The sequence below is a fragment of the Schistocerca gregaria genome, chromosome 5 (genome assembly GCF_023897955.1).
Source record: "Schistocerca gregaria isolate iqSchGreg1 chromosome 5, iqSchGreg1.2, whole genome shotgun sequence".
Taxonomy (NCBI): Eukaryota; Metazoa; Arthropoda; class Insecta; order Orthoptera; family Acrididae; genus Schistocerca; species Schistocerca gregaria.
In genome coordinates, this window is record NC_064924.1 from 455,224,227 (window position 1) to 455,249,042 (window position 24,816).

The 24,816-nt window shown below is 35.5% G+C and overlaps 1 protein-coding gene across 2 annotated transcripts in view; it reads left to right on the forward strand.

Moving 5' to 3' along the window:
* The window catches only part of LOC126272968 (2',5'-phosphodiesterase 12-like), a 173,997-nt gene that overhangs the window by 63,086 nt on the left and 86,095 nt on the right, over window positions 1-24,816 (forward strand). For both annotated transcript variants that reach the window (XR_007549289.1, XM_049976299.1), the window contains exon 4: window positions 20,425-20,557. Coding sequence is in view for 1 of the 2 variants with exons in the window: in XM_049976299.1 (XP_049832256.1) it covers window positions 20,425-20,557 (133 nt within the window). In the remaining variant the exon portion in view is untranslated. The remainder of the gene's footprint in view (window positions 1-20,424; window positions 20,558-24,816) is intronic.

Consider the following 24,816-nt stretch of genomic DNA (forward strand, 5'->3'; position numbering starts at 1 on the left):
CTTTATGCAAAAGTATTTGGTGACTGACGCAGTCAAACGCTTTTGAGAGGTCACAAAATATTCCAACTATCTTCATCTTTTTGTTGATGGACTCCAAAACATTGGCAGCAAATGCAAATATTGCATCTTCTGTTGATAACCCCTTCTGAAATCCAAACTGACTTTTACTGATAATCTTATATTCAATGAGGTGATTAACAATCCTGGCATGCATTAGTTTCTCTAAAACCTTAGAAAAACTCGTCAGTAGTGAGATTGGCCGATAGTTAGCAGTATCTGCCTTATCTCCCTTTGTATACAGAGGTTTCACAACTGCATACTTAAGTCTTTCGGGCACTATTCCTTGCTTAAGTGACGCATCAAAAATATGGCAAAGGATTCGACTTAAGTTGCCGCAGCAGTATTTTAATAATTTGCTAGATATGTTGTCAACTCCAGTGGAGTTTTTACTTTTCAGGGATCTAATTATTCTTTCAATTTCTGGAATAGTGACTGTTGTTATTTTGATTTGTGGTACTGTGCCAGGTACGCTGGCTTGCAGAAAACTAATGGCTTGATTTATGGAGCCTTGTGATCCAATTTGTTCTGTTACTGTTAAAAAATGTTTGTTGAACATATCAGCAACTGTTTTTGGATCACTAACAATATGATCCTGATTTTTTATTTGAATATTTTCACTGTGAACTGCACTTTTCCCCGTTTCCTTCTTTACAAAATTCCAAATAGTTTTTACTTTATTGTTCGAGTTATCAATTTCTGCCTTTAAGAACATGTTCTTGGATGCCTATATGGTTTTGTTAAGAATTTTACTGTACAATTTGTAATGCTTAATCTTATGTGAATCATCTGATGTCTTGGCTCCTGCATAAAGCTCCCTTTTTGTACTACAGGAAATTTTGATGCCCTTAGTAACTCAAGGCCTGTGATCTGATTTATACAGATTTTCTCTAATTAACTTTTTATGAAATGTTTCTTCAAAAATACTTGTAATCTCGTTGATAAATATATTAAATTTGGAGTTTACATCAATAGCAGCATACACAGAAGACCAGTCCATGTGCTGTAGTTTATGTTTAAAGTTTTCCATGTTGTGTGTGTTTGTAATCCTAATGTTTTTCCAAATGAAATTTACTCTCCTTTGTACATTTATTTGGTTTATTGTGAGGAACTGTCCATCATGATCAGATAGGCCATTTGTAACATTTTTTTACACTTAAATTATTATATGCATCCTTATCTATAAATATATTATCTATTAATGTACTAGAACTGGCTGTTACTCTAGTTGGACTGTTTACCACTGACACTAAATTGTGAGAGCACATCAGGTGTTCAAGATCTGTTCTATTCCTATTTTCTGTTAAAAAGTCCACATTAAAGTCACCCATTACAATGACTGATTTAGTTTTTCTAGACAGGCGGGACAAGAGTGATTCAATATTTCCCATAAGAACGTTCAGATATCCATCAGGAGCCCTGTAAATTGACAGCACAATAACTGTTGCACTGTCTGTTGTTATCTCAATACCACACACCTCAAAGTGCTGTTCCACACAATATTTGCTCAAATCTAGAGATTTATACACAACATTATTCCTAATAAATATTGCGACACCACCCTTTCCCATACTAGATCTACAATAGTGGGCAGCTAAACAAAAGTTTTCAATCTGTAACATGTGGATTCCGTCTGTGATATGATGTTCAGAGAAACACAATATATCAGGTTCACTTCCACACTCTTCACCACTTAGGTGAATTAGCAGTTGGTCTATTTTATTTTTCAGACCTCTTATATTTTGATGAAATACAGACAAAGTTTGAGACTTGCTCACCTTTACATTTGTATATTTGTTTGTAGTATTTTTTCTCAGTAGACTAGTTAGTTCTGCTTGTGGTGCTGGAGTCCCATGTTTAATACACGAGAGAGATGTTTCACATGATTTTGACTGTTTTTCTCTCGTGTCACTCAACTTAAAAAACACTGAGTTACCTTTCTGTTTCGTGTAGGACGAGCTGCTGCTTCCGCTGTGTGTGGTGCAGCTGCTAGTTCTCGTACTGAAGGCACTGCTATTTCAGATGATGATGCTGTTTCAGTTGATGATGATGTCGGTTCCACACAATGGGATAGGTGGTTTGGCCATAAAAAGTTTTTGCAATTAAACATGCCCTCACTGATGTTTGGTTCTCTATAACTGAGTGGTATTATGTGCCCACTTAGTGCTTTTTCTTTCATTACAGTCTCTAATATGAAATTTGTGATTTCTCTCCTCCCAAGATTGTTTAGGTGAAACCCGTTTCGTGTATAAAACTTTCTGTGAAATTCACTTGCTTTAATTATCGTACTATTTGCGAATTTTGAGCACAGTTTGTAGATCTGCGAATTTATGCTGGTTACTTCTGTGTTTACACATGACCAGTTTGGAAGATCATGTCTGAAAGGCACATCCACTAAAAACACTTTCTTCGATACAATGCACGGTAATTTGGCTTTTAAAGTTTTTATTAGATGTTGGCTGTTGTTGCAAGCAACATCGTTTGTTCCCCTTGCAATTACCACAATGTCAGAGGTGCAAGATTTGGGGGTGTTTTGGTTAACGTTTTTGAGTACGAAACTTGCATTGGCTTGAGGGTAAACGTAGCCTAAACATTCAATCTGAGAGTTTTCATTTAAAAGTTTAGATAAATTGCGTCCTTGGCTGTCACCTAAGATAACAGCCTTGAGCTTTTGGCCATACGATTTTTGTTTTTCATCAGATTTCGTGTTTACTTCCGCTTTGTCTTGGGAAGTACTAATAAGTAACTTTGGGTTTGTGGGCAGTGGTTGCGACATTGTTGGTTGAATATTAGTTTTAGAGACAATAGACATGGTTGCACTTTACCATTTGGGGTGGTACACATATTTTTCCTGGAATTCTTATTTGCAGCACTAGAATCATGGTCCTGGTTTACAGTAACATGCTTGTTATTACTGGGATTCCTAGCCATACGTGGATAACACGAACACAATACACTGTCTTTGCGGCCATCACTTTCACTTTCGGGCAGTTTCTTCTCTACTTGTACGCATTTTTCCATGTGGTCTTCATATTCCGAACGTGTTGTAGCCAGATCTTGTTTCAGTACACTAGTTTCCTTCTTCTGTGCCGCCAAAATAACTTCGAGATTGCTTACTTCTAAGTACTCAACAGATAATTTTCCCGTCACTATTTTGTGATTCTTCAGGAGTTCTTCGTGCTTACAACGTAATGCAGCTAGTTCTTCTTTCACTGTATTGAATTCCTTTTCCTGTAGTGTTAGGGAGTCCTTTAATTTATTTTCTGCTAGACGCTCAACACTCGTTCGGCATTGCCACTGGTCTCCATCGTTTATGAGTTTAAGGTTTATTTTCACGCACTTATCGTGATACCAACACTTGCATTCTGTGCATAGGATACCTTTCACTACCTTTCTGGAGCACATATTACAAACGGAGCGATCACATAATAACAAAACTGAGAGACGATCTTTTTCACTACCTTTACTCAGCGCCATCTTGAAACAAACATGTCATTTATGTTTCTTCCCCCCTCCCATATAGTTCGGTAATTGTCACTCTTTATCTCTCTTAACAGTTTAACTGGACTGTCTTGAGACAAGAGATTTTTTTCTTGAAGATTTCAAGTCTATGCCAGCTGTAAATCTTAAACATCAGTACTACGAAATAAATTCAGGTGCTAATTCATATGACATTAAGTTATGGCATAACTTTGTGGGGAGGTACCTCAAAAACAAACATTAATAAAATATTTAAATTACAAAAAAGAGCCATAAGAATGATAGCCAACCTTAAGTGGAAAGATTCATGTAAAGCAGCATTTAAAGCTCTCAAAATACTAACATTACCCAGTATATACATGCACGAATTCCTCTGTTGGACAAAATTCAAATATTCTCCCAATACTAGAGATAACAACACACGCCACAACCATGACATAAGAAAACGTAACCTCTTCCATGAGCCTACACACACACACACACACACACACACACACACACAAAAACAACAACAACAACAACATCATATGCTGGACGAAAAGCCCTTAAAAAACTCCCTTAATTCTTGAAAAACAATAAAAATATTTTCAAAAAATGAATTTATGTGCACTACAGCTCAAAACAATTGCAATACCATTATTGTATCAAAAGGAAAAATTGTACAAAACCTAATTTAATATGAAATAGCCCTAGAATAATTTTGTAATAAATTATATTTTTGTTAAACAGTAGACAGTAGATACTATGTACCTGTTGGTGCATGAAATGAAAATATGTCTTGATCCATACAATGTACTTTGTCAAAGAATAAATAAATAAATCACACATGTATTTTACCTCAGTTATATACATTCCATGTAACGATGCTAACAATATATGTGTGCCTTTATCATTTAGCTCTGTCTTTTTTATATGAGTCTCCCTTGACAAGTGACTACATGACCATTGTCTTGCATGGCGAGGTTCTGTGGTTCACAGAAAATCTCCGAGATGGGACTTAGTTTTCATTGAATAACTGTTGCAATAAACAGGTATCTCAAAGTGCAGGAATCAAGGTGTTCATCTCCCCAATAGACATGGGAGATGTACTGCATCCACTTTTGCTCTCATGATTGCATAAAGGAAACAAAATTTCCCACACAGTGCGTGACCCGAAACAAACTCTTACTCACTAAAATAACAAAAATGCTTGCTCAAGATCATGATTACAGTTTGCCAGAGAGAGAGAGAGAGAGAGAGAGAGAGAGAGAGAGCATGGGAATGTATATACAAGGATGTATTATAAATTCATGATTATTGTTTCACATTTTTCAGTCATTTTTAAAGATGTCTTCTGTCCCACAACTACCCTTAACCCGATGAGTACACTTATTTCAAGTACTGTCATTATTTAAATCTATAAAAGTGCCAAGTTTTTCACGGGTCCCCTGATTCAATGAAATTTACATCTAAGCAGCAAGAAAAGTCTGTAAACATGGTTTGCCACTGCAATCAGCCATCGTGGCAGGCCAATTTAGAAATGTTTCTGTGTACTTGTCAGGGACCACTCAAAATAGCTTGTTTGTAAATGGTTTAGGTCACTATGCTTAGTTAAAAAAAAAAAAAAAAAAAAAAAAAAAAAAAAAAAAAAAAAAAAAATAGGTTAAAGGTCATGATGCCTGATCCGTTTCAAATCAGGTGGAATTGTTAGAACACTCCAAAGTAAGTGTACCAGGCCCACAACCAATACGTCTACTCAGTCTTACAGTTTTTGGTATGTTTAAAGAAGTGTGTTTTACAGCACAAGAATGATATTCTTAACATGGCAACAGGAAAAAACGGTCACACAGCTGGTACAGGATTGTGCACTTTGGTCAAATAACTTTCACCGTGCCAGTCAGCTAGCTTATTTGGCCATTTACTTGAATTCTTGTATTGCCGTATCTGTCTACCGAGCCCATGAATCCAATTATAGGCAAAATTTCTTACCTGTGTCATATGGTACAAATGTCATAGGAGCATTTGCTGATCGCTTTTTTTCCTTTTTCATCATAAAATTTATTTAATGTAGAATGACAAATAGATTCTGTGACATCTTTCATTCTCCTGCTAAGGAGTTCAAAAAATTACAATAAGTGAGATTCAAAACTATGCACATGAAAGTGGACCTTGTTCGAAATGTTGACCTTGTATCACGTGATCACTCAAGAATTGAAGTCACTAAGTTGTGCAATGTTAATCTTGATCCAAAGAATTTTACGTATTAATTAGAAGGTGCTCAGAATAGAATCTTTCTCCAGAGTGTAAGCCAAATTAATATTCCTGGTTCGGGATAGAGTATAAATCCTTTGCCTTTTATTTTTCAGGTTCTTCAGTTGTAATGTGAAGCATGGCATATTTCTATAAAATGGTTGCATAGATTACAGTCTGTACTCCCCACCTCCTCACAATCCTCTCAGAGAATATATTTGTGTTGTCAACTGCAAAAATATTAATTGCCCTTATTTAGAAACTCATAAATAATTATAATTTTTTCTTTCCTTCTCAGTACTTCAAATATGTTCTGTAGATTGAATACGTGATATGAGTGAATCATTCAGTGTAAAATCACTTCATTACTTTAATATGTATCTTCATTGCAGGCAAATAACTGCCTGTGCAATGTACTTTACTACTTTAATATGTATCTTCATTGCAGGCAAATAACTGCCTGTGCAATGTACTTTACTGTCATTATATATATATATATATATATATATATATATATATATATATATATATATATATATATATATATATATATATATATATATATATTAAAAACAAAGATTCCAAGACTTACCAAGCGGGAAAGCGCCGGCAGACAGGCACATGAACAAAACACACAAACACACACACAGAATTGTTTTTAATATATTTTCCCATGTGGAAGCTTCTTTCTGTTATATATATATATATATAAGCAGGTAATTTCAGTGTGTGGTACTTCATGAAGGCTCAAACCCCAGTGAAAATTAAAATGTGGCAGTTACATTACACATACATAAAATCTTTCATTTCTTTTGCTTTCTATAGCGGAAATTTCTCATTTACATGGGAGTCAGAGGTTGGCAACAGTAAACAGTAGGCTCTTCTTGTGATCTCTGGCTGTCATGTGAGATGTAATTTCGGGCTTAGCACCTTTGGTTGTTGCAATGAAGACTCTGCAGCTGGTGTGTTGTCACTCGTGCTCGTGACAGGAAACAGATAAAGAAAACATTCATGTATTATACAGTATTGCATTATACAAATGAAAACAATTAAATTATCATAAAATATTCTTTAAAATATGTTTAAATACTACAACATTGTTTCACGTATATTCACTTAGGTGGGAAGTATAGTACAGTCTGGAAGTTTCATTATCTTGTCACACTACAGTCTTAGAGTTAATGGAAGTGTATTGACTTATACCTTGCAACTGAAATTATGTTCTAGCATTCCTCAAATAGTATGCCAAAGCTCATTGAAATCTTTAGGTCACAGAGAGTAGCTTCACCTTGGGATCCTGTATCATTGTCATTCAACCGTGGCATCAAATCTATTCTATATTTGGCTCATAGTGTAAAGAACAACTTATGCAGTGGTAGTTATCCCATGGCAGAAATGCATCAGTGGCCATGACAGGAATCTTCATGGTATGACCTTTTAGGTTGTCTCAGCGTGGTGAGATTTTATGTGTGCAACAGATTTGTTGATTTTGTATATGCACAATACGTTGACAACTGATCCAGTCATCTTCTTCGAGATCTATGTTTTAATGTGTACTGTCTGCATATACTCCAACCTGCAGCAAGTAAGCATTAAAACACAGCTTGCAGCATCTGAAGAAATGAATCGATCGGCTGTTGACGTATTCTGTATCAAATGGAAACAACTACTCAACTGTACACCTGAAAGTACTCTATTAGAGTTCATGATAGCTTAACTCTTTGAGATTTAAAAGTCTCGCTTTTATCAATGCGACAGTGTAGAAGCTCATGCATGAAATGCATCAGACTGCTCCAGGGGAGATGGCACTGAGGAAAAGTATCCAAAGTCTGAGTACATGGGTGTTGGTCATAGTTTTTGAGTCACTCTCGTGGAGTATGTGCTGATTACTGGTGGTGGTAGATGGTGTAGTTGGTCAGTCAGTGACAGAATCCTTCGTTTAAAAAAGAAAAAAAAGGAGAAAACACTGGTATATTGTTTAAAAAACCAGTCAGTTCTGCTTGATGGTGAAGATGCAGCTGATTTTGGAGATGCATTGTGTTGCATGATGTAGTCTGGTTGGTGTAACTTGTATTTAAATAAAAACAATGGTGGCAGGTACCTAACTGTGAAGACAGTCTGGCATATCCTATCAGGCTGTTGGCTCTAGCTAGCAGGAAATGAGTAGGCCTTGCAGAAATTGCTATAAGTGTCAGTGCTTGCAAACGACCCACCATTGTTCTTGATTGATGCCCAAGAGCGCTTTTGTCATGATGTACCTGTTGATAGCTGCCATGCAATGGATTCTCAAGAAGAATGTTCATGCTGACTGTTTTGGAGTCTTCTGTTATCAGCTTTTGCTGTTCATCCTTAAAGGTGCAGATCAGCTGTTACGACTCCTGATTGATATAAGGATGGACTGGTGCTAACATGTAGAGGACATCCCAGTAATATAGAAATCTTCAGAAACATTAGGTATAAACCATGCTCTGTTATCCCAACTGGGAAGATCTACTTTGACAATGATTTTGCAAATGCCTGTGCCGTTATTTCTGCTGAGGTGAAGGTCATATGAACAGAGCAGGGATTTTTTGAGTTCACATTGAACACCTCAAGTCATGTGAACTACACAAAGATCAAACTGTCAGACATTCATCACATTTGGTGTTAATCCATTCTTGGTTGAATATGAGCTAGTTGGACAGCAAATTAAGTACTCACAGCATTTGATAGACTGATGGTAGGAGACAAAAGCAGCAATGTTGTAAATATTGCTTTCTCCCCTCCCCCTTCCTCCCCTCTCCTCATCACCAACCCTTCTCCTCAGCCCCTCCCCAACCCTTCTCCTCTCCCCACTCCCTTTTCTCTCCCTCTCCCTCCACAATACCTCGCCCTCCCACCCCTCTCCCCCTCCAACCCCTCTCCCCCTCCCACCCCTTGCCCCCTCCCTCCACAACCCTTCTCCCCCCTCCCTCCACAAACCTTCTCCCCAGTCCCACCCATCCCCCTTCCCACCCCCCTCTCTCCAACCCCTCCCTCCAATCCCCTCTCCCGCCCCTCCCATCCCCTCACCCCTCCCTCGTCTCTCCCTCAATCTTCCCTCTCCCAGACCCTCCCCTTTCATCTCTCTCTCCCCTTCTCCCTACCCCTTTTGCTCCCTTCTCTCCCCTTCTCCCTCCCCTATCCCTCCCCCTTTCTCCCTTTCTCCCTCCCCCTCTCTCCCCTCTCCCTCTCTCCCCTCTCCCTCTCCCTCTCCTCTCCCCCTCTCCCTTCACTCTCCCATCTCCCTCCGTTCTCCCCTGTACCCCTATCCCTCTTCCTCTCCTCTCCCCCTCTTTCACTCCTCTCCCCCTCTTTCGCTCCTCTCCCCCTCTTCCCCTCTCCCTCACCTGACCCCCTCCCCCTGCCTCTCCCCTCACCCTCTACCTCCCCTCCCCTTCTCTGCCCCTCTCCCCCACTCTCCCCCTTTCCCTCCCCCTCCCTGCCCCTCCCATCTTGTGCAAGACTCACCATCTCCAAATAACTGCTGCAATTTACATCATTCTCTGCATACTGCATTCATGCCTTGGTGTCACTCTATGCCTTTCGCCTCACATACTTCCCTCCAGTACTAAATTGATGATCCCCTGGTGTCTCAGAATGTGTCCTATTGACCAATCCCTATTTTGGTCATATTGTGCCACAAATTTCTTGTCTACCCAATTCTGTTCAGTACCACCTCATCAGTTATGTGATCAAGACATTAAATCTTCAACATTCTCCTATAGCACCACATTTTGAAAGCTCATGTTCTCATTTTGTCTATACTGTTTATTGTTTATATTACACTCCACAGAAATACTTTCAGAAAAGGCTTCCAACACTTGAATCTATGTTTGATGTTAACAAATTTGTTTTCTTCAGAAATGCTTTTCTTATCATTGCCAATCTGCATTCTATACCCTCTTTACTTTCACCATCATGGGTTATTTTGCTGTCCAAATAGGAAAACCCCTCTATTATTTCAAGTCTCATTTCATAATGTAATTCCTTCGGCATCTGATGGAATTTGACTGTATTCCATTATCCTTGTTTTGCTTTTGTTAATGTTCATCTGAAGCCCTCATTACAAGACACTGTCCATTCTTTTCATTTGCTCTTTCAAGCCCATTACAGTTCCTGACAGAATTACGTCATTGTCAAATTTTAAAGTTTTTATTTCTTCTCTGTGAACTTTAATTCCTACTCAAGATTCTTCTCTTGGTTTTCTTTACTGCTTATTCAGTGTACAGAGTGAATAACATTGACGACAGGCTACAGCCCTGTCTCACTTCCATATCAACCACCGCTTCTCTTCCATGCCTCACGACTACTATAACTGCCCTCTGGTTTCTATAGAAGTTGTAAATAGCCCTTTGCTCTCTATATTTTACTCCTGCTACCTTCAGAATTTGAAAGAGTGTATTCTAGTCAAAATTATCAAAAGTTTCTCTAAGTCTATAAATGCTATCAATGTACACTTGTCTTAAACTATGTTATAAGATAAGAGAACGTAAAGATAAAGTAGATTGTGAAAGTATGTCATTTAATCAAAAATTGTCTGATTATTTTATGAGAGAGTTTCAGGATAAATTAAATTGGGAGGATATGTCAAGTATCGTCTGAAGATTTTGTAATAAATTTTACAGTTGAAATTCACTAGGATAAAATTTTAAGATGTCAAAATTTATCTGAAGCTTTCAAACAAGAAATGAAGACCTCTTATGAAGTAATGGGGCAGCCTGAAGGCAGCAACTGTTCTATATGCTTAACCACTCAAAATTATCATTTTGTGAGAATGAAATGTAATCATATTTTTCATAAAAGATGTGTTGATAAGTGGCCGGTAAATCATTCGTCTTGTACAGTGTGTAGAAATGTCTTTATCTGATGAAGATTCATTAATTAATTCTTTTGTGTGCAAATAAGTATATGTTAAATGGTTGGGTTTTGATGAATCACACAACAAAGAAAAAAATGTTTTATAGAAAATTTATGTTACATAAATGGAACTTGATTGACATGACATGGATTGACATAACATGAGAATCATTTGAGAATATTAAATTTGATTTCGTTGAATCAGGTGGATATAATAGGTGTAGTTTATTGGATGTATATAAATTCATTAGGAGTGCTATCTGTGAAAATTTAAGTTTGTAAATAGTAGTTGGGTTTTCACTTTTATTGGTGAAAGTTCATTATATTGTTAATAAACTGTTCTTGTGTGTATTCATTCACAAGATTAAAATAATTCTGATAGCAATCAATACTCTATCTTTCTTTCAGTCTTTCATATAAATTTATTGAATTAGGGTTATAATTATCACCTAGCATTCCTTTGAAATTTGGGTGTCTTATCTTCCATTCTATGGAATTGCATTTGCAAATTTTCTCTTTGTACTCTAATGGCATAATAATTATATTGATGGTTATCACCAAATAATTTTAAAAGAATGAATATTTTTTAAATTTCATCAATTTTTTTAGGTACAACATGAGGTAATAAGTGATTTATTTCTCTGTTTCTTTCTTGTACTATTTATAAAGCATTGTCAATCAAGTCCATTAAATGTTCCATATGTTCATCTTTAATTGTAATTCTGAGGCAGCCTCGGTGTTTAAATTTTCCATTTTTTTTTATCTTTCTGTCAACATGTTTTCTAATTGCATAGTCACTGTTTTTAAATTCCAATATTTCTGCAACATCTTTAACTTTAAACCAAGGGTTATTCTTTTCATCAGTTATCGTATATACTTGTTTCCCATTGTATGTAAGCTTGTTGTCGATCTATGATCGACTTCATTTATATGTATAAAATTATACTAGCTTAATGAAATTTAATATGGAATGAATGGTTTCGTGTTGCTTGATTGATTCATGTGATTGATAAAATTCTTGTATTGTTGATGTATGCAGTATCATTAATATTCATTATAATTATATTTCAAATCTTTAATGAAATATATTATGATGAAGGGAAGTCAGTAAATGATAGTAATATATTCCTAACAAAATTAAATTAGAGCTAATGCATAAACTTTACTTAAATCTAATAAAGTGTTGTTCTATGTAAAGGGAAACCAAAAAGTGATAAATCTCTAAATTAGAAAAGTCGATTGATAAATTTCATTCACCCATATGTACACAGGATAAGCATATGTAAATAATATAGTGGAAAACATCAAAGAAATAGGTACATTAAAGTGTCTTGTGTTTATGACCAATATTTTGCATCGAATAATTATAAGAAACATTTAAAATGAATTTCATATGATGACTATTCTAAATATCATCATCAGTGGAAAATGATGTACAACAAAGAAGCTGTAAAATGTATTAGTTATCAATAAATTAAAGATTTAAATTGTTTTTACTTAAGTTAAACATCTAAGGATAAGCTTTCAAGTAGAGGTAAGATTTGCCTTTATGATTATAATAGACAAAGAGACAAGACAGATATAATTAATGTTAAATAATGTGTTAAGTTTCAAGCAACAAATTAGCTTTCTATATTCTAAATTGTAGTTATTAAGAGAATTTAGTTTTACACAAATCTAATAAAAAAAATTTCTTTAATAAAAGAGAATAAAATGGAGCAGGCTTCATGATACTGAAGAGAAATAATTTAAGGAGACACAGCAGATTAAGAAAAGATGGTGTAATTAATTTAATTACTAACACAATTCATGTATACCTCTTCTGCTCAATACCATAAAAGCTCACAGCTTTAGCAAAAACTCTTGGCATTAGAGGCCATATCTAATTAAAGAAATCAGAAATGCCGTAGTTAAATCAGTTGTGTTACAGTAATTTCAGTTTCATCAAGAATCATTCCAAAAGATTAAATAAAGACCAAAAAGAGTACCTAATATAAATTAATTTTACAAATTGATTTGACGTTTTGAAAAACTCGACCATTGATACAAGAATGTCCATTCAGTAGTAAACTATATGAGCAACAAAGAGGATAAACCATCAAAAAAAAGAATTATTTGAGTTAAAGAAATAAGATCTAAATCCATTGAAAGTTCAGGACATGGCCTCTGACCTATAAACTTGTCTCTAATGATGATATTAGAGAGAGAAATCAATACCATCAATGACAAAACTGATTCTGTAACAAAAGCACTTAATTGTATGGTACAAGTAGCTAAAAAGAGAAATAACTTAAGAAAATGATTCAAGTTAAATTTAATAGCTACAAATACAAAAAAAAAAAAAAAAAATACAATCTCTATAGGATATAAAGTATCTGATAATACTCAAGAATCTGTACAAGTTTTGTGCAATACAATCAGAGATATATAATCATCTGATGAGACTATTTATGTAGCAAACACTACATTTAATATTCGAGTTTTAGCAATTCTGAGAGGCAGCAAAGATAAAATAAACAAGCTTAGCTGATGACAAAAAGACTTAGAGATACATCACAAAAATTAATTATGATGGTAATCTGTGTTGTCCTAGAGCTATAATTGTGGTATTAACATATCACACAAATAATATCTTAGACAGAGAACCAGCTGAGAATGAAATTAAGATGTTGAGAGTAGGGGATAAATATAAATTACAAAAGAGTTAACCAACAAATTATGTAACCAATTAGGAGAATACGACAAAGAAGGTTTTACTCAGATCAGTGTTATAAATGTTGAGCAGCAGATAAATGGTATTTATGTTGAAAATTTCAATTTTGGTGTCTGTCATCGCCATGAGAAAGCAGTAAAAATATCTCTGTATAAAAATCAAAACCATTTTGATATAGTTAACAGTATGCGAACTTTCGTAGCATCATTAAATTTCTGTAATAAGTGTAACAAACCATATGACAACAAGAACTAAAGTAGATGTAAAATAGAGAGAAAGTTTGTATACTGTGCAATGGTACAGAAAGCAATACTGTGGAAAATGAGATATATTGAGAAAACTGTAATATATACTGTTATAATAAACAATGCTTATACAATCACGAAGAAGTTCGTGATATTGCATACAAATGTAGAGAATGTAACTGCATTTGTTTGAGATTTAACGAACATAAGTGTGGCTTTGAAGTCTGTAGAAACTGTAAACAGGGATAAAAATTAAGTCATAAATGTTTCATGCAATACAAATTGCTAAAAGGTGGTATTTGTGAAAAGAAATGTAATGAAGAATTTATAGTCAAAGGATGTCAAAATTGATGTTGTATTAATGGAGAATTCAAGGATTATTTTGTTTTCCAAAGCTGGGAAAACCATAAAATAGTTGCCGGTAAACAGTTCAAATATTGTGAAAAGGGAATGCCAATGAGAGTTCCTTGTACCTATACAGAATAATATTTGGTTATGAAGCTCAACAAGAAACGGGAATACATATTCCAAATCTCATTACAGCTCATAGTTTTAATAGTAATACTATTTGTAAATTTAAGACAAATGATGAATCCTGTAGGTGGATATACCTGAAGAAAACAACAATTATATACCTAAAGAAAACAGGAATTATATTTCCATAGTTCTTTTTGCTGATGGTGATGATTCACAATTCATTTTAAAGTACTGTATTCAAAATGCTATAAAGCCATATACTTTCTACACAGGGACTAAATGATGTCACTGGAGAGAAAACAGTTAGGTTTAAAAATTATAAATAGCAGTAATTTTGTACAAGGCCCCTTTTAGCAGCTCCACAAAACTATTTCATTTCAAGGAGTTAAAGATAGGTTATTTCCCACATCTGTTTGATACACAAGAGAATGAAAATTACATAGGATCTATTCCAGATGTCGAGCATTATTGTGTTGAAACTATGAAACCAAAAGAAAGAAAAATATTTCTCAAATAGCATAGTCAAAAAGTTAAAGAAAATTGTGTGTTCAATATGAGAAAAGAAATTAATCATTATTCCAATTCTGATGTACATATATTGAAAAGGGGTTGTGTTGAACTCAGGAAAAAAATTCTTAGAAATAGCTAATATAGATTCATACTGTAATTTAAGAATTGCTGGAGTTTGTATGGTTATATAAAAATCTAAGTATTTTCTTGAAAGAAGAACTGGACAAAGAACAAAAAGAAAAGTGTAGAAAGGAGTCTATTGCTTGGTTAAACAGTGTAATCAATAATAATATTCAACACTTCCTTAATGGTGGAGAAGTAAGTATAGCCAGAGTGAAAGTAGATGGTTTTAATAAAGAAATCGATACTGTTTATCAGTATCACGGTTGTTTCTGGTATGGTTGTAAAAATACGTTTTAAAGGTGAGACAGTTAAAAAGAAAACTAAAGAATCAGTGGATGACCTACATCAAAAGATTTTAACAAGAAGTACTGAAATGTTAAATGCTGGATATAATTTAGTGGAGATGTGGGAACATGATTGGCTTACTCAGCAGTGTGCAAAAAGCTAAAGAAATTGAAACACTTATCTAAAGTTATCAAACCATTAAATACAAAATATGCCTTTTATGGAGGATGTACAAATACAGTAAAATTAAGAGCTAAAGCAAATGGGGTTGGTACAAAAATAATATTAGTCTCTACCCTACTGTGCAGTGTTATGATTATCATCCTGACCAAGATTTTATACTAAAAAGTGGTACAATTTTATAAACTGTGAAGTATTGGCACCTTGAGGATTGTACCATAAAGTTTTACCAGTACAGCTAAAGACTGATAAAAATGAAAAGCTGTTGTTTCCTTTGTGTATCAAAAGAATAGAAGAGAAAATAAATAAATGTAATCACAATTATGATGAAAGAAGTATCATTGGAAATAGGACAACTAATTGGTACAAAAATAATATTAGTCTCTACCCTACTGTGCAGTGTTATGATTATCATCCTGACCAAGTTTTTATACTAAAAAGTGGTACAATTTTATAAACTGTGAAGTATTGGCACCTTGAGGATTGTACCATAAAGTTTTACCAGTACAGCTAAAGACTGATAAAAATGAAAAGCTGTTGTTTCCTTTGTGTATCAAAAGATTAGAAGAGAAAATAAATAAATGTAATCACAATTATGATGAAAGAAATATCATTGGAAATTGGACAACTAATGGAATAAAGAAAGCTGCAGAAAAAGGATATAAGATTTTAGAAGCCTATGAAGTGTCAAATTTTGGGTGTAAGAGCAACATGTTGTTTAAAAATTATGAGAAAGACTTCATTAAGATAAAGCTGAAAATCAGCCATCATTATGGAAACTAGTGAGATGTATATCAAAACAGTTAAAGAAATATTGGATATTGAATTAGATCCTGATAAGATAGAAGAAATTACAGGAAAATGAGCTGTAGCTAATGTATCTGAATTAATTATATTATTAAATATGAGTAAAAATTAATATGTTGCAGGTTTACAAAAATCTTATGAAATACTAATGGATGACCAGTTAGATAATATAGATATTAATTTTATTAATGAAAATATGGTTCAGATGAAGTAAAACTTCATAAGATTAATTGAGAGTGAAGTGAAAGAAAAGGCATGATTAGAGTACAACCAGGTAACGAGAGATGTTGATACTAAAAAATTGATAAATGAAAACATTAAGAAAGAATTCTTGTTTCAGTATAATAAGAGTGGTTCTAGAAGATTATAATACAGTACTGTATGGATTTTAAAATAAGTTTTCCGTATCTTCTAATGTAAAAATAAAATATGTATTAGGTATTTCATTATAACAATGGAATAAATTTCTCAGTTGTTTTTTTATTGCATTCTATGTTTCTTATATTTAAACATTTAAATTTTTTGGTTATTGAGTGATAAACTTGAAAAAATATATAACCACAAGTATAATCTTTTAATATTTTGGGGATATTATTTATTATTATTTGATAATCATTAAGTTGATAATTTGCTATTTTCTTACAATTATAAAAAATGAGAGAATTTGACTTTTCTATTTCTTCTCATATTTCTGTGTCAGTTGCCTCAAATGTCTCTTCTTCTCCATAAGCATTACATTTCATACTTCTCAAATTTTCTGTAATTGAAGATGGTTTAAAATAATATTTGAGGATACCACATTTCAATTGTTTCTCTCTTGGTTTGTTATTTCTCTCAATAAAAATATCAAATTTAAATTTGTCCCACACATTAGTCATATCCATCCTTATTTATAGTATTAAAAATTTTCATAATGAATATATCTTTTTCTCCCATTAAATTTTTTTCTATTGAAAGGGAAGTTCTACTCTAGCAGCTCAACAACATTAGCTGTTAGAATTTTTTCAAAAAATTAGTGAAACACATTAGTGGTTGTTAAGTATTTGGAAACTAGATATGGAGAGAAAATTTGTATGGAGGCTGATGACACATTTAAAATTATTTTGCCAGACAGACATTATAATTAATTACTGGTTGGGATTTTCAGTTTTTTTGATTATGGAAGTATTAAACTGAGATATAAAGGAATGAAGAAACTTAAAAATAACAATAATGAATTTCATGATCTGGAATTTGTAGTTTAACTTTTTATTTTCAAAATTTACCCTTTTTAATTTTTTTTGCCTACTGTTGCCTTGATATATAACCCTCTCTCTTCTCTTCTCTTCTCTTCTCTTCTCTTCTCTTCTCTTCTCTTCTCTTCTCTTCTCTTCTCTTCTCTTCTCTTCTCTCTCTCTCTCTCTCTCTCTCTCTCTCTCTCTTTTGTTCATTAATTGCCCCCCCCCCTCCCCTCCTGGGGTGCACTCAACATTCCCCCTCACTGAATCTGGTGACAAATTCATCACATTAAAAGTACAAAACAATTATGAACTCGATAACCATTGGCTTGTATTGTATTCATTGTTTCTCTCAGAAACGTTCAAAGCTCTCATCAATGTTGAGATTTGCAATTTGGCGAAGTTGATCAAATAAATTTGCAGATATATCAACAAATGAAGCACTATGGTAGTTGTTGGAGTAAGAAATGCAATCGCATTTGTCATCAAAATCAACCTAGATGGTACATTTTATCATTTTCAATCCATGAATGACTTCAGTAGTTGTTCATTTAGCAGTGCGCCATGAAAATAGACAACATCTGTACTTCACAACTCAAAATGGATGAGCAAGAGCATTATCGCCACTACGAGCAACGGTAATTGCATTTTTCGCATTGTGCATCTATATATTTAATGTTACTTACTCTGAAATTACACATGGAATGCATCAGCAAAAAAGTTTCAGCATTGCAAACAAGGTAAAACAGTCACAGAACATTGAGGTTTATAGTCGATCATTGCAATAACCCATCTGTACTCTATTCACCCAGACAGTGCAGCTTGACTTTTACTTGCAATTACTGTCTACCAACATACATGAACAGGCCTCCTTCCAAGAATTGAGAACAGTGAATGGTCAAGTGTGTGCCACTTATCATGAATCTTGACAAAAATAAAGTCTTCTTGAAAATGATGCACATTGGGACTCTTCACTCACTGATGCATCAAATACTACTCAACCACACATTATTTGCAGTCATACTTACATCATGCTTCCCATCTATTTCAAAAGAACTTTGGGAAAAAATAGGAAGACTACTTGAATGAAGATATGCTACATTGTATATGTGCTGGGAATCAAAAATAGACATAGAGTTCACATCAAACAGGTATAATGAGGCAAGGGTTTTGATTCAAGACATGGGTTGTGTAATTGCTAACAAAGCACTGGTACAATTGGGAATCCATGTGCAAATGGCATTTATGAATGTAATTAACAACAAGAAACACACCTTAATGAGTTAGGTAAATTTTTTTCAAACAAATTTTTCAAAAAATGCTTTGCATATGACAGAGTTAGGTGTGCAGTACAAGCCAAAGTGGCAGATTGTATTTCCTAAATGTGCTCAGAGGGAAAAGTAAAAAATTTGTCCTACTTCACTTATTTTGACAACCATACAATTATGGAAAAATATTGCACTGGCTATCGCATAATCTCGAATTGCAGCAACTCTTCTAATGATGGTCAAACAGTGCATTCAGAACTGGAATTGCCATTGAATATGCAAATCACTGAGACACCACCATACAACATCAACAAAAATTCTGGTAGGAGTAAACTACTTGTCATGTTAACTCATTATGTGGGACGAATGTGCTATAGTACATGAAAAAGCATTGGAAGTTCATCATCATACACTCAAAGATTTGGGAGAAAATAAACAGCTCCTCAGTGGTGCACCCATGCTGATTTTTGGCAAACTCTACCAGTTATTCTGTGTTCGACAGCTGGTGATGAACATAATGCATGTCTCAAATCAACCATTTTACAACGATACCTGTAAAAATTGTCTTTGGAGACAATATGCATTTACAAAGCCAACATGATGCCTTAGCTGAATGTTTCACAAAACAATTGTTGGATAATAGAAATGGGAAAATAGCAGTTGATAGACCCACACAGTGTATGACATTGCCGACATACTTTTGTAAAATCAAAGCTACCACAGATATATCTATTCAAAGTTTCCATTAATATTGCACAGAATTACAAAAATTGTCAGTGACTAAGTACACATGCTATATTAGCATCAATAATGTACTGAATCAAGACAATATTGTCAATTATTCAACTTCATTCTTCAATTCACTTGATTTGGTAGGCATGCTGCCACACATTTTACTATTTAAAATTGGTGTGCTTATCATTCTTCTCCAGTATATAAATCCAGCACAACTTTGCAATGGTACCAGGCTGTCAATAAAAGAAAGATGATGAACAGTATCTTCAAAGCTACAATTTTAAATGGAGATCCACAGGAGAAGGTGTACTATTGCCATGCACCCCAGTTATTCTGACAGATATGCTATTCAAATTCAAACATTTGCAGTTTTTGGTGCAACTTGCGTTTGCATTTACCATCAACATGGCACAGGGAGAATCGATACAAGTGTGCGGACTAAATGTGACAAATCCATGCTTCACATGGACACGTGAATGTGGCGTTCTCACACTTAACCTTATGGTTTAAATGTGTGTGTAGCAGGTGGAAAAACAAAAGCACTACAATAAACAATATTTAAACACAAACATTTTTTGAGTGGCATTGTTATGCATGTTAGGTACTCACAAGTCACAAATGATATTTCTAGTGAAAATGTGATGATCTCTAGCTGTTTTGGATTGGGCTGGAATAATTAATTTTATTTTAAAAGAAAAAAGAAACTAACATATCTTCAATATCTGGCTCACTAGAGATGCATCAATTACTTGAATGAACTGGGCTATAACAAGGGATCAGTCATGAACTTGATAAGGAACGATAATTTCATTCACCTGCTGTGAACTTGAAAAACTAAGTAAGATATAAATCAAAATCTGTAGACTGCCATCTGTACCCCAGTACAATGCAGTTGTGTCATAGTCACTATGCCACTTCCCTCAGTGTAGAATATGAACTTACTGCACCAGAATACTACTGTTCAGCATAAAAGAATGCATTCTGTGTCATGATTTAAAGCAATTGTATAAATATCTTTCTGGAATCTCCAATTCATATCTCATAGTAAATATGTGAGAGATGCTGAAACATCATTTGTAACCTGGAACTGCTCCTTTACATTCTTGAATGCCAACTCTTATCTGTATAACCCTGTGTTGTTTATTTTTATACTGTCTTTTGCTTGTGTTGATCAGGTTGAACATTCTTGACCAGACTATAGTAAAATGTTTATATTCTAGGTTGAAGGAGCAGCATGGAATTACACTTGCTCATGAATTACAAATTAATCCACGGTTACGTAACTTGTGGACTCTCATGAAACCAGAAGTTGAAAAAATACCTCGTTTTTTGAAAGCAGCAACTTCGTTACAGGTTAGTGTATTTGCTTTCATGAAGGAAACCAACCAGATATTGAATTGTATATACTTCCTGTTGTTCTCCATTGAAACTCCTATAACTGTTGCCTCATTTTTGTCAGGTGCCAAGAAACATGGTACTGATAAGAGAAACTGTCTGATACAGAGAGTTGTCACCATCTCTAAAAATAATTAGTCCTTCACCTCTTGCTCACATAATTTTCAGTTCTGTGACAGGAAAATGTATAGAGAACGCATTGTGGGCTATTCACAAGAGTGTGAGTTGCAGGTGTAGTCAACACCCTCTCTTGCAAAACACATTGATATCTTCACAATGAAATTACTGGGCAGCTGTCTAAAATTTTCAGAATGCCAAGAGTGTAGTACAATAAGTGACAAGATCACTCACAACAAAGGGAGCAGAGAAAGCTGTTGTATGCTAACCACAATAGATATTTTGAAGTGTGGTAGAACTACACTCCGGGAGCTGTGAGGTGATATCAGCATTGTTGTGCTTCCTGCTTATGAGGATAAAATGCCATAATCCTCATGCCACACCAGGATTATGACAAGAAGGTTGTTCAAATTTTGAAAGATTATGCATGCAAGTATATCAACAGTGAACCTATGAACAGAGAGGCCAAGAAGAAAGCAGTGATCACTGCTTCAGGCGTACCAGAAAACACTATCAAAATCATCCATGCATCGGCTCTAGTTCTACCTAAGCACTGTGGATTATTCATGATGTCTAAGGTAGCATTTGTCATGTGAACAAAGGACCCTACTGCAGTTGGGTGGCTTGCTTGCCTCAATGATACACATAGCCATACAATAAATGCAACATATCCAGAGGGATATCTATGGAGAGACAAGAGTAACATATGGTTCCCATAGAAGTACATCATCTTTTCAGTAATCACAGTGACAACAGCCCAGTTGATTGAGTGATTTAGCCTTGTTACTACAGATATGACCTTGCTGTGTTACTACAGCAAACAGCCGAAAGTGAGAAGAAACTGCAACCATTACTCATTTCTTCTTTACAACTACAGTGTATTGTCTGGATGGCTAACATAGGCCATACAACTCATATTTATGTGGATAGTAATAATTTTATTTATTTATTCCTTGTACTTACAAACATTACATAAAATGCTAATACTGCAAAAATTTTAATACTACAACTACTTTCTAGCACTGCATAACCACTGTAAAACACCTTAACCAATTACCCAGCTACTAATGCTGCTGTTAGTATTACAGGTTCTGTTCCATTTAGGTTCATTTATTTGGATACATCAATACCGTAGTTGATTGTTTTCACTACTGGATCTGGCCTTAATGCTACCCTTGTCAACAGCCATTGTCCACTAGTCTCCTTTTGTGCAGGGCAGCATGTCAGCAGCATTTCTACTATATCAAACAATTTCACAATTCACTGTAATGTCTTAGAAACCACACTTCTATTATCTCCAATACCAGCACAATGTACAATATTGAAAAACCACTTCATTCAGTGGTCCCTGAACTCCGTTGCCTTCTCTTCATCTGCAGGCATATTGTCAGTAGCATTCTGAAGTGTTCTGAAGTGTGACTGAATGCCTCATGAAATCTGAAATCTCCTTGGCCTTCCTATATACTGTGGCTGCAGTATCATCCAAGATGTGTTAGGCTGACTGTTCCTTAGTGCTGCTTTGGGATTCAGCATTGTCCCTTGTTTTACACCCCCCCCCCCCAAAAAAAAGTAAATAAATAAAATAAAATAAAAAAATTGGTCAGTCTTCAAATGTTTCTTATTTGGTTAGATTTATACTGGAAAAAATTTCATCTAAATAGAATGACACACATCCATGCTGACTAAAGCAACGAATTTTAATATTGAACAGTGGAAAGTCTGGGTTGGCATGTCAACAATACTATGAAAGGATAGATTACTACTAACCATAAAGGTGACACGTTGAGTTGCAGACAGGCACAATGAAAAGACTCTTACACATTGAGCTTTCAGCAAAAGCCTACTTCAGAAAAAAAAAGAAACACACACACACACACTCATTTTCACACAAGCAGGCCATCACGTCACTTGATGTCTGCTTATGTTCATCTTTTCACAACTCGCAATCCTTAACCCCTTGCCACAGGGATCATAAACTTGTGGAAGACCCAGGTGCAAGACCTGTCTAATCCTATTCCCATCCTGTCACAGAATTACCTTATCCCATCAGAGTCTGGGCTGCTGGTGAAAGCAGCCATGTCATATACCAGCTCTCCTGCAGTCATTGCACAGCTTTTTATACGACTGCCAACCAGCTGTCCTTTAGGATGAATGGCCACCACCAAACTGTGCCAAGATCAAAGTGGACCACTCTGTGATGCAACATGCAACTGTACGTAATATGCTCAATTTTAATGGCTACTTCATGACCCGGGCCATCTTGATCCTTCCCTCCACCATCAGCTTTTCTGAAGTGCGCAGATGGGAGTTATCCTTATAACACTTTTCCACTACTGAAATCATCCTATCCTCAGCATATGGTAACCTACTATACCCCTACCCTCCAAGCAGCAGTTTCCACCTCCTCTCTCCTATCACCTCCTTGCAGTTTGTCCCCTCACCAACATTGTGTAGCGCTCTGCCAACACCCCCACTGCTTTTTCCGGTTCTGTGCACATATCCTTCTCAGCTCCCCATTCCCGCACCAAGCGAGCACACTGGACTCGCATTCAGGAGGATGACGGTTCAATCCCACGTCTGGCCATCCTGATTTAGGTTTTCCGTGATTTCCCTAAATCGCTCCAGGCAAATGCCGAGATGGCTCCTTTGAAATGGCACGGCCAACTTCCTTCCCCATCCTTCCCTAATCTGATGAGACTGATGACCTTGCTGTCTGGTCTCCTTCCCCAAAAACAACCCAACCCAACAACAGCCATATATATTTATCACTTTCCGTTAATGACCCTTGGTTACAAGGTATTGCAGTAGAACTAAAGTACCCATCAGATCACAAGCTATCTTTTATTTTTGTGCTGACTATCTTACATGATTATTACAATAACTTATTGAAATAAAATGTACTCCAAATATGGTTTCATGTCCAGCAGTCCAGTTTTTATTATATATACCCAATGGTAATCTAAAAAGTGCATCAGGCAGTATATTAAGTGAAGCTTTGATTTGTACCATCTCCAACTTCAATTCTTGTAAAAATAATGTCTATCTTATTAGTCCACTGTGTAGCTTTTCATTAAGGAAGACAAAGCCTACATGATTTCTATTTTTGAGCCCCATATTAGAGTCTGCAATTTTTGTAGAATGCAAAAATCTAGATAACCATTCTTTCTCAGTAGCTGAGTAATCCATCTCATGTTTATTAATACTTCAGCCAGCAAATGTTACTGATCAGTTGTCATCATATTCTGGATTGTTTTCTTTTTGCCTGTTTAAACCCTTGATTCACTTTAGGATGATGTCAAATTAATATTATTAAATGATTCATCTGTATCACCACCCCAGATCCAGCCACCATATTGTTTCAATAAGTTTATTAAACAAGGGACATTCATTGCATGGCTCCTTATATATCTTTGGTGGAATCTATAAGCAGAAGTTGAGTTGTCAATAGAACACATAAAAGAGAAAACTTGCTATACAGTGTGGACTGGATGGACATTGCTGTGACTGCAGTGTGGGTGGTAGACAGGGTGGGGTGGGGGTGGTTAGGTGGGTGGGTAGACGGAGAGAGAGGTGGGAGTCAGGAAGAGGAGCAAGGGATGGCTACCTAGTGGCTTGGAGGGAGGCAGCATGTTTGCTTGCTGGGAGTGCGGGAGGGAGTGGTGCAGGTGTACGGGCTAGGCATGTGATGCGGGGCTACCGGAGCCAGTGTGCAGCAGCCCCACTTGCCACCAGCCTGTCCCATGGTGGAGTGCAGCCATTGCCATCAACATCCATGATTGCTGTCACATCTTGCAACATCTTAGATGGCACCTGTTCTCCACTGGTCTTATTACCTTTACCTGAAGGCTCATGCCAAAGCCCATGACTCTAATGAAATAAAGTAAGCAAATGTGTTGGGAATGCTTTGTCTCTTCCCTTGGTTCTTTTGTCCCTTTCTTACGGGTGTTGGCTATGCTCAACACCCTCCAAAATTGCCAACAGCAGTTTTCCATCTCAGGCTTTGCTCTACCAAGTGGCCTTTGTATGGATCCATTGGTTCTTGCGGAACGTTTTGAGACCAATTTTGCGACAGCATTGGCATCAGCCTCATATCCAGCTAC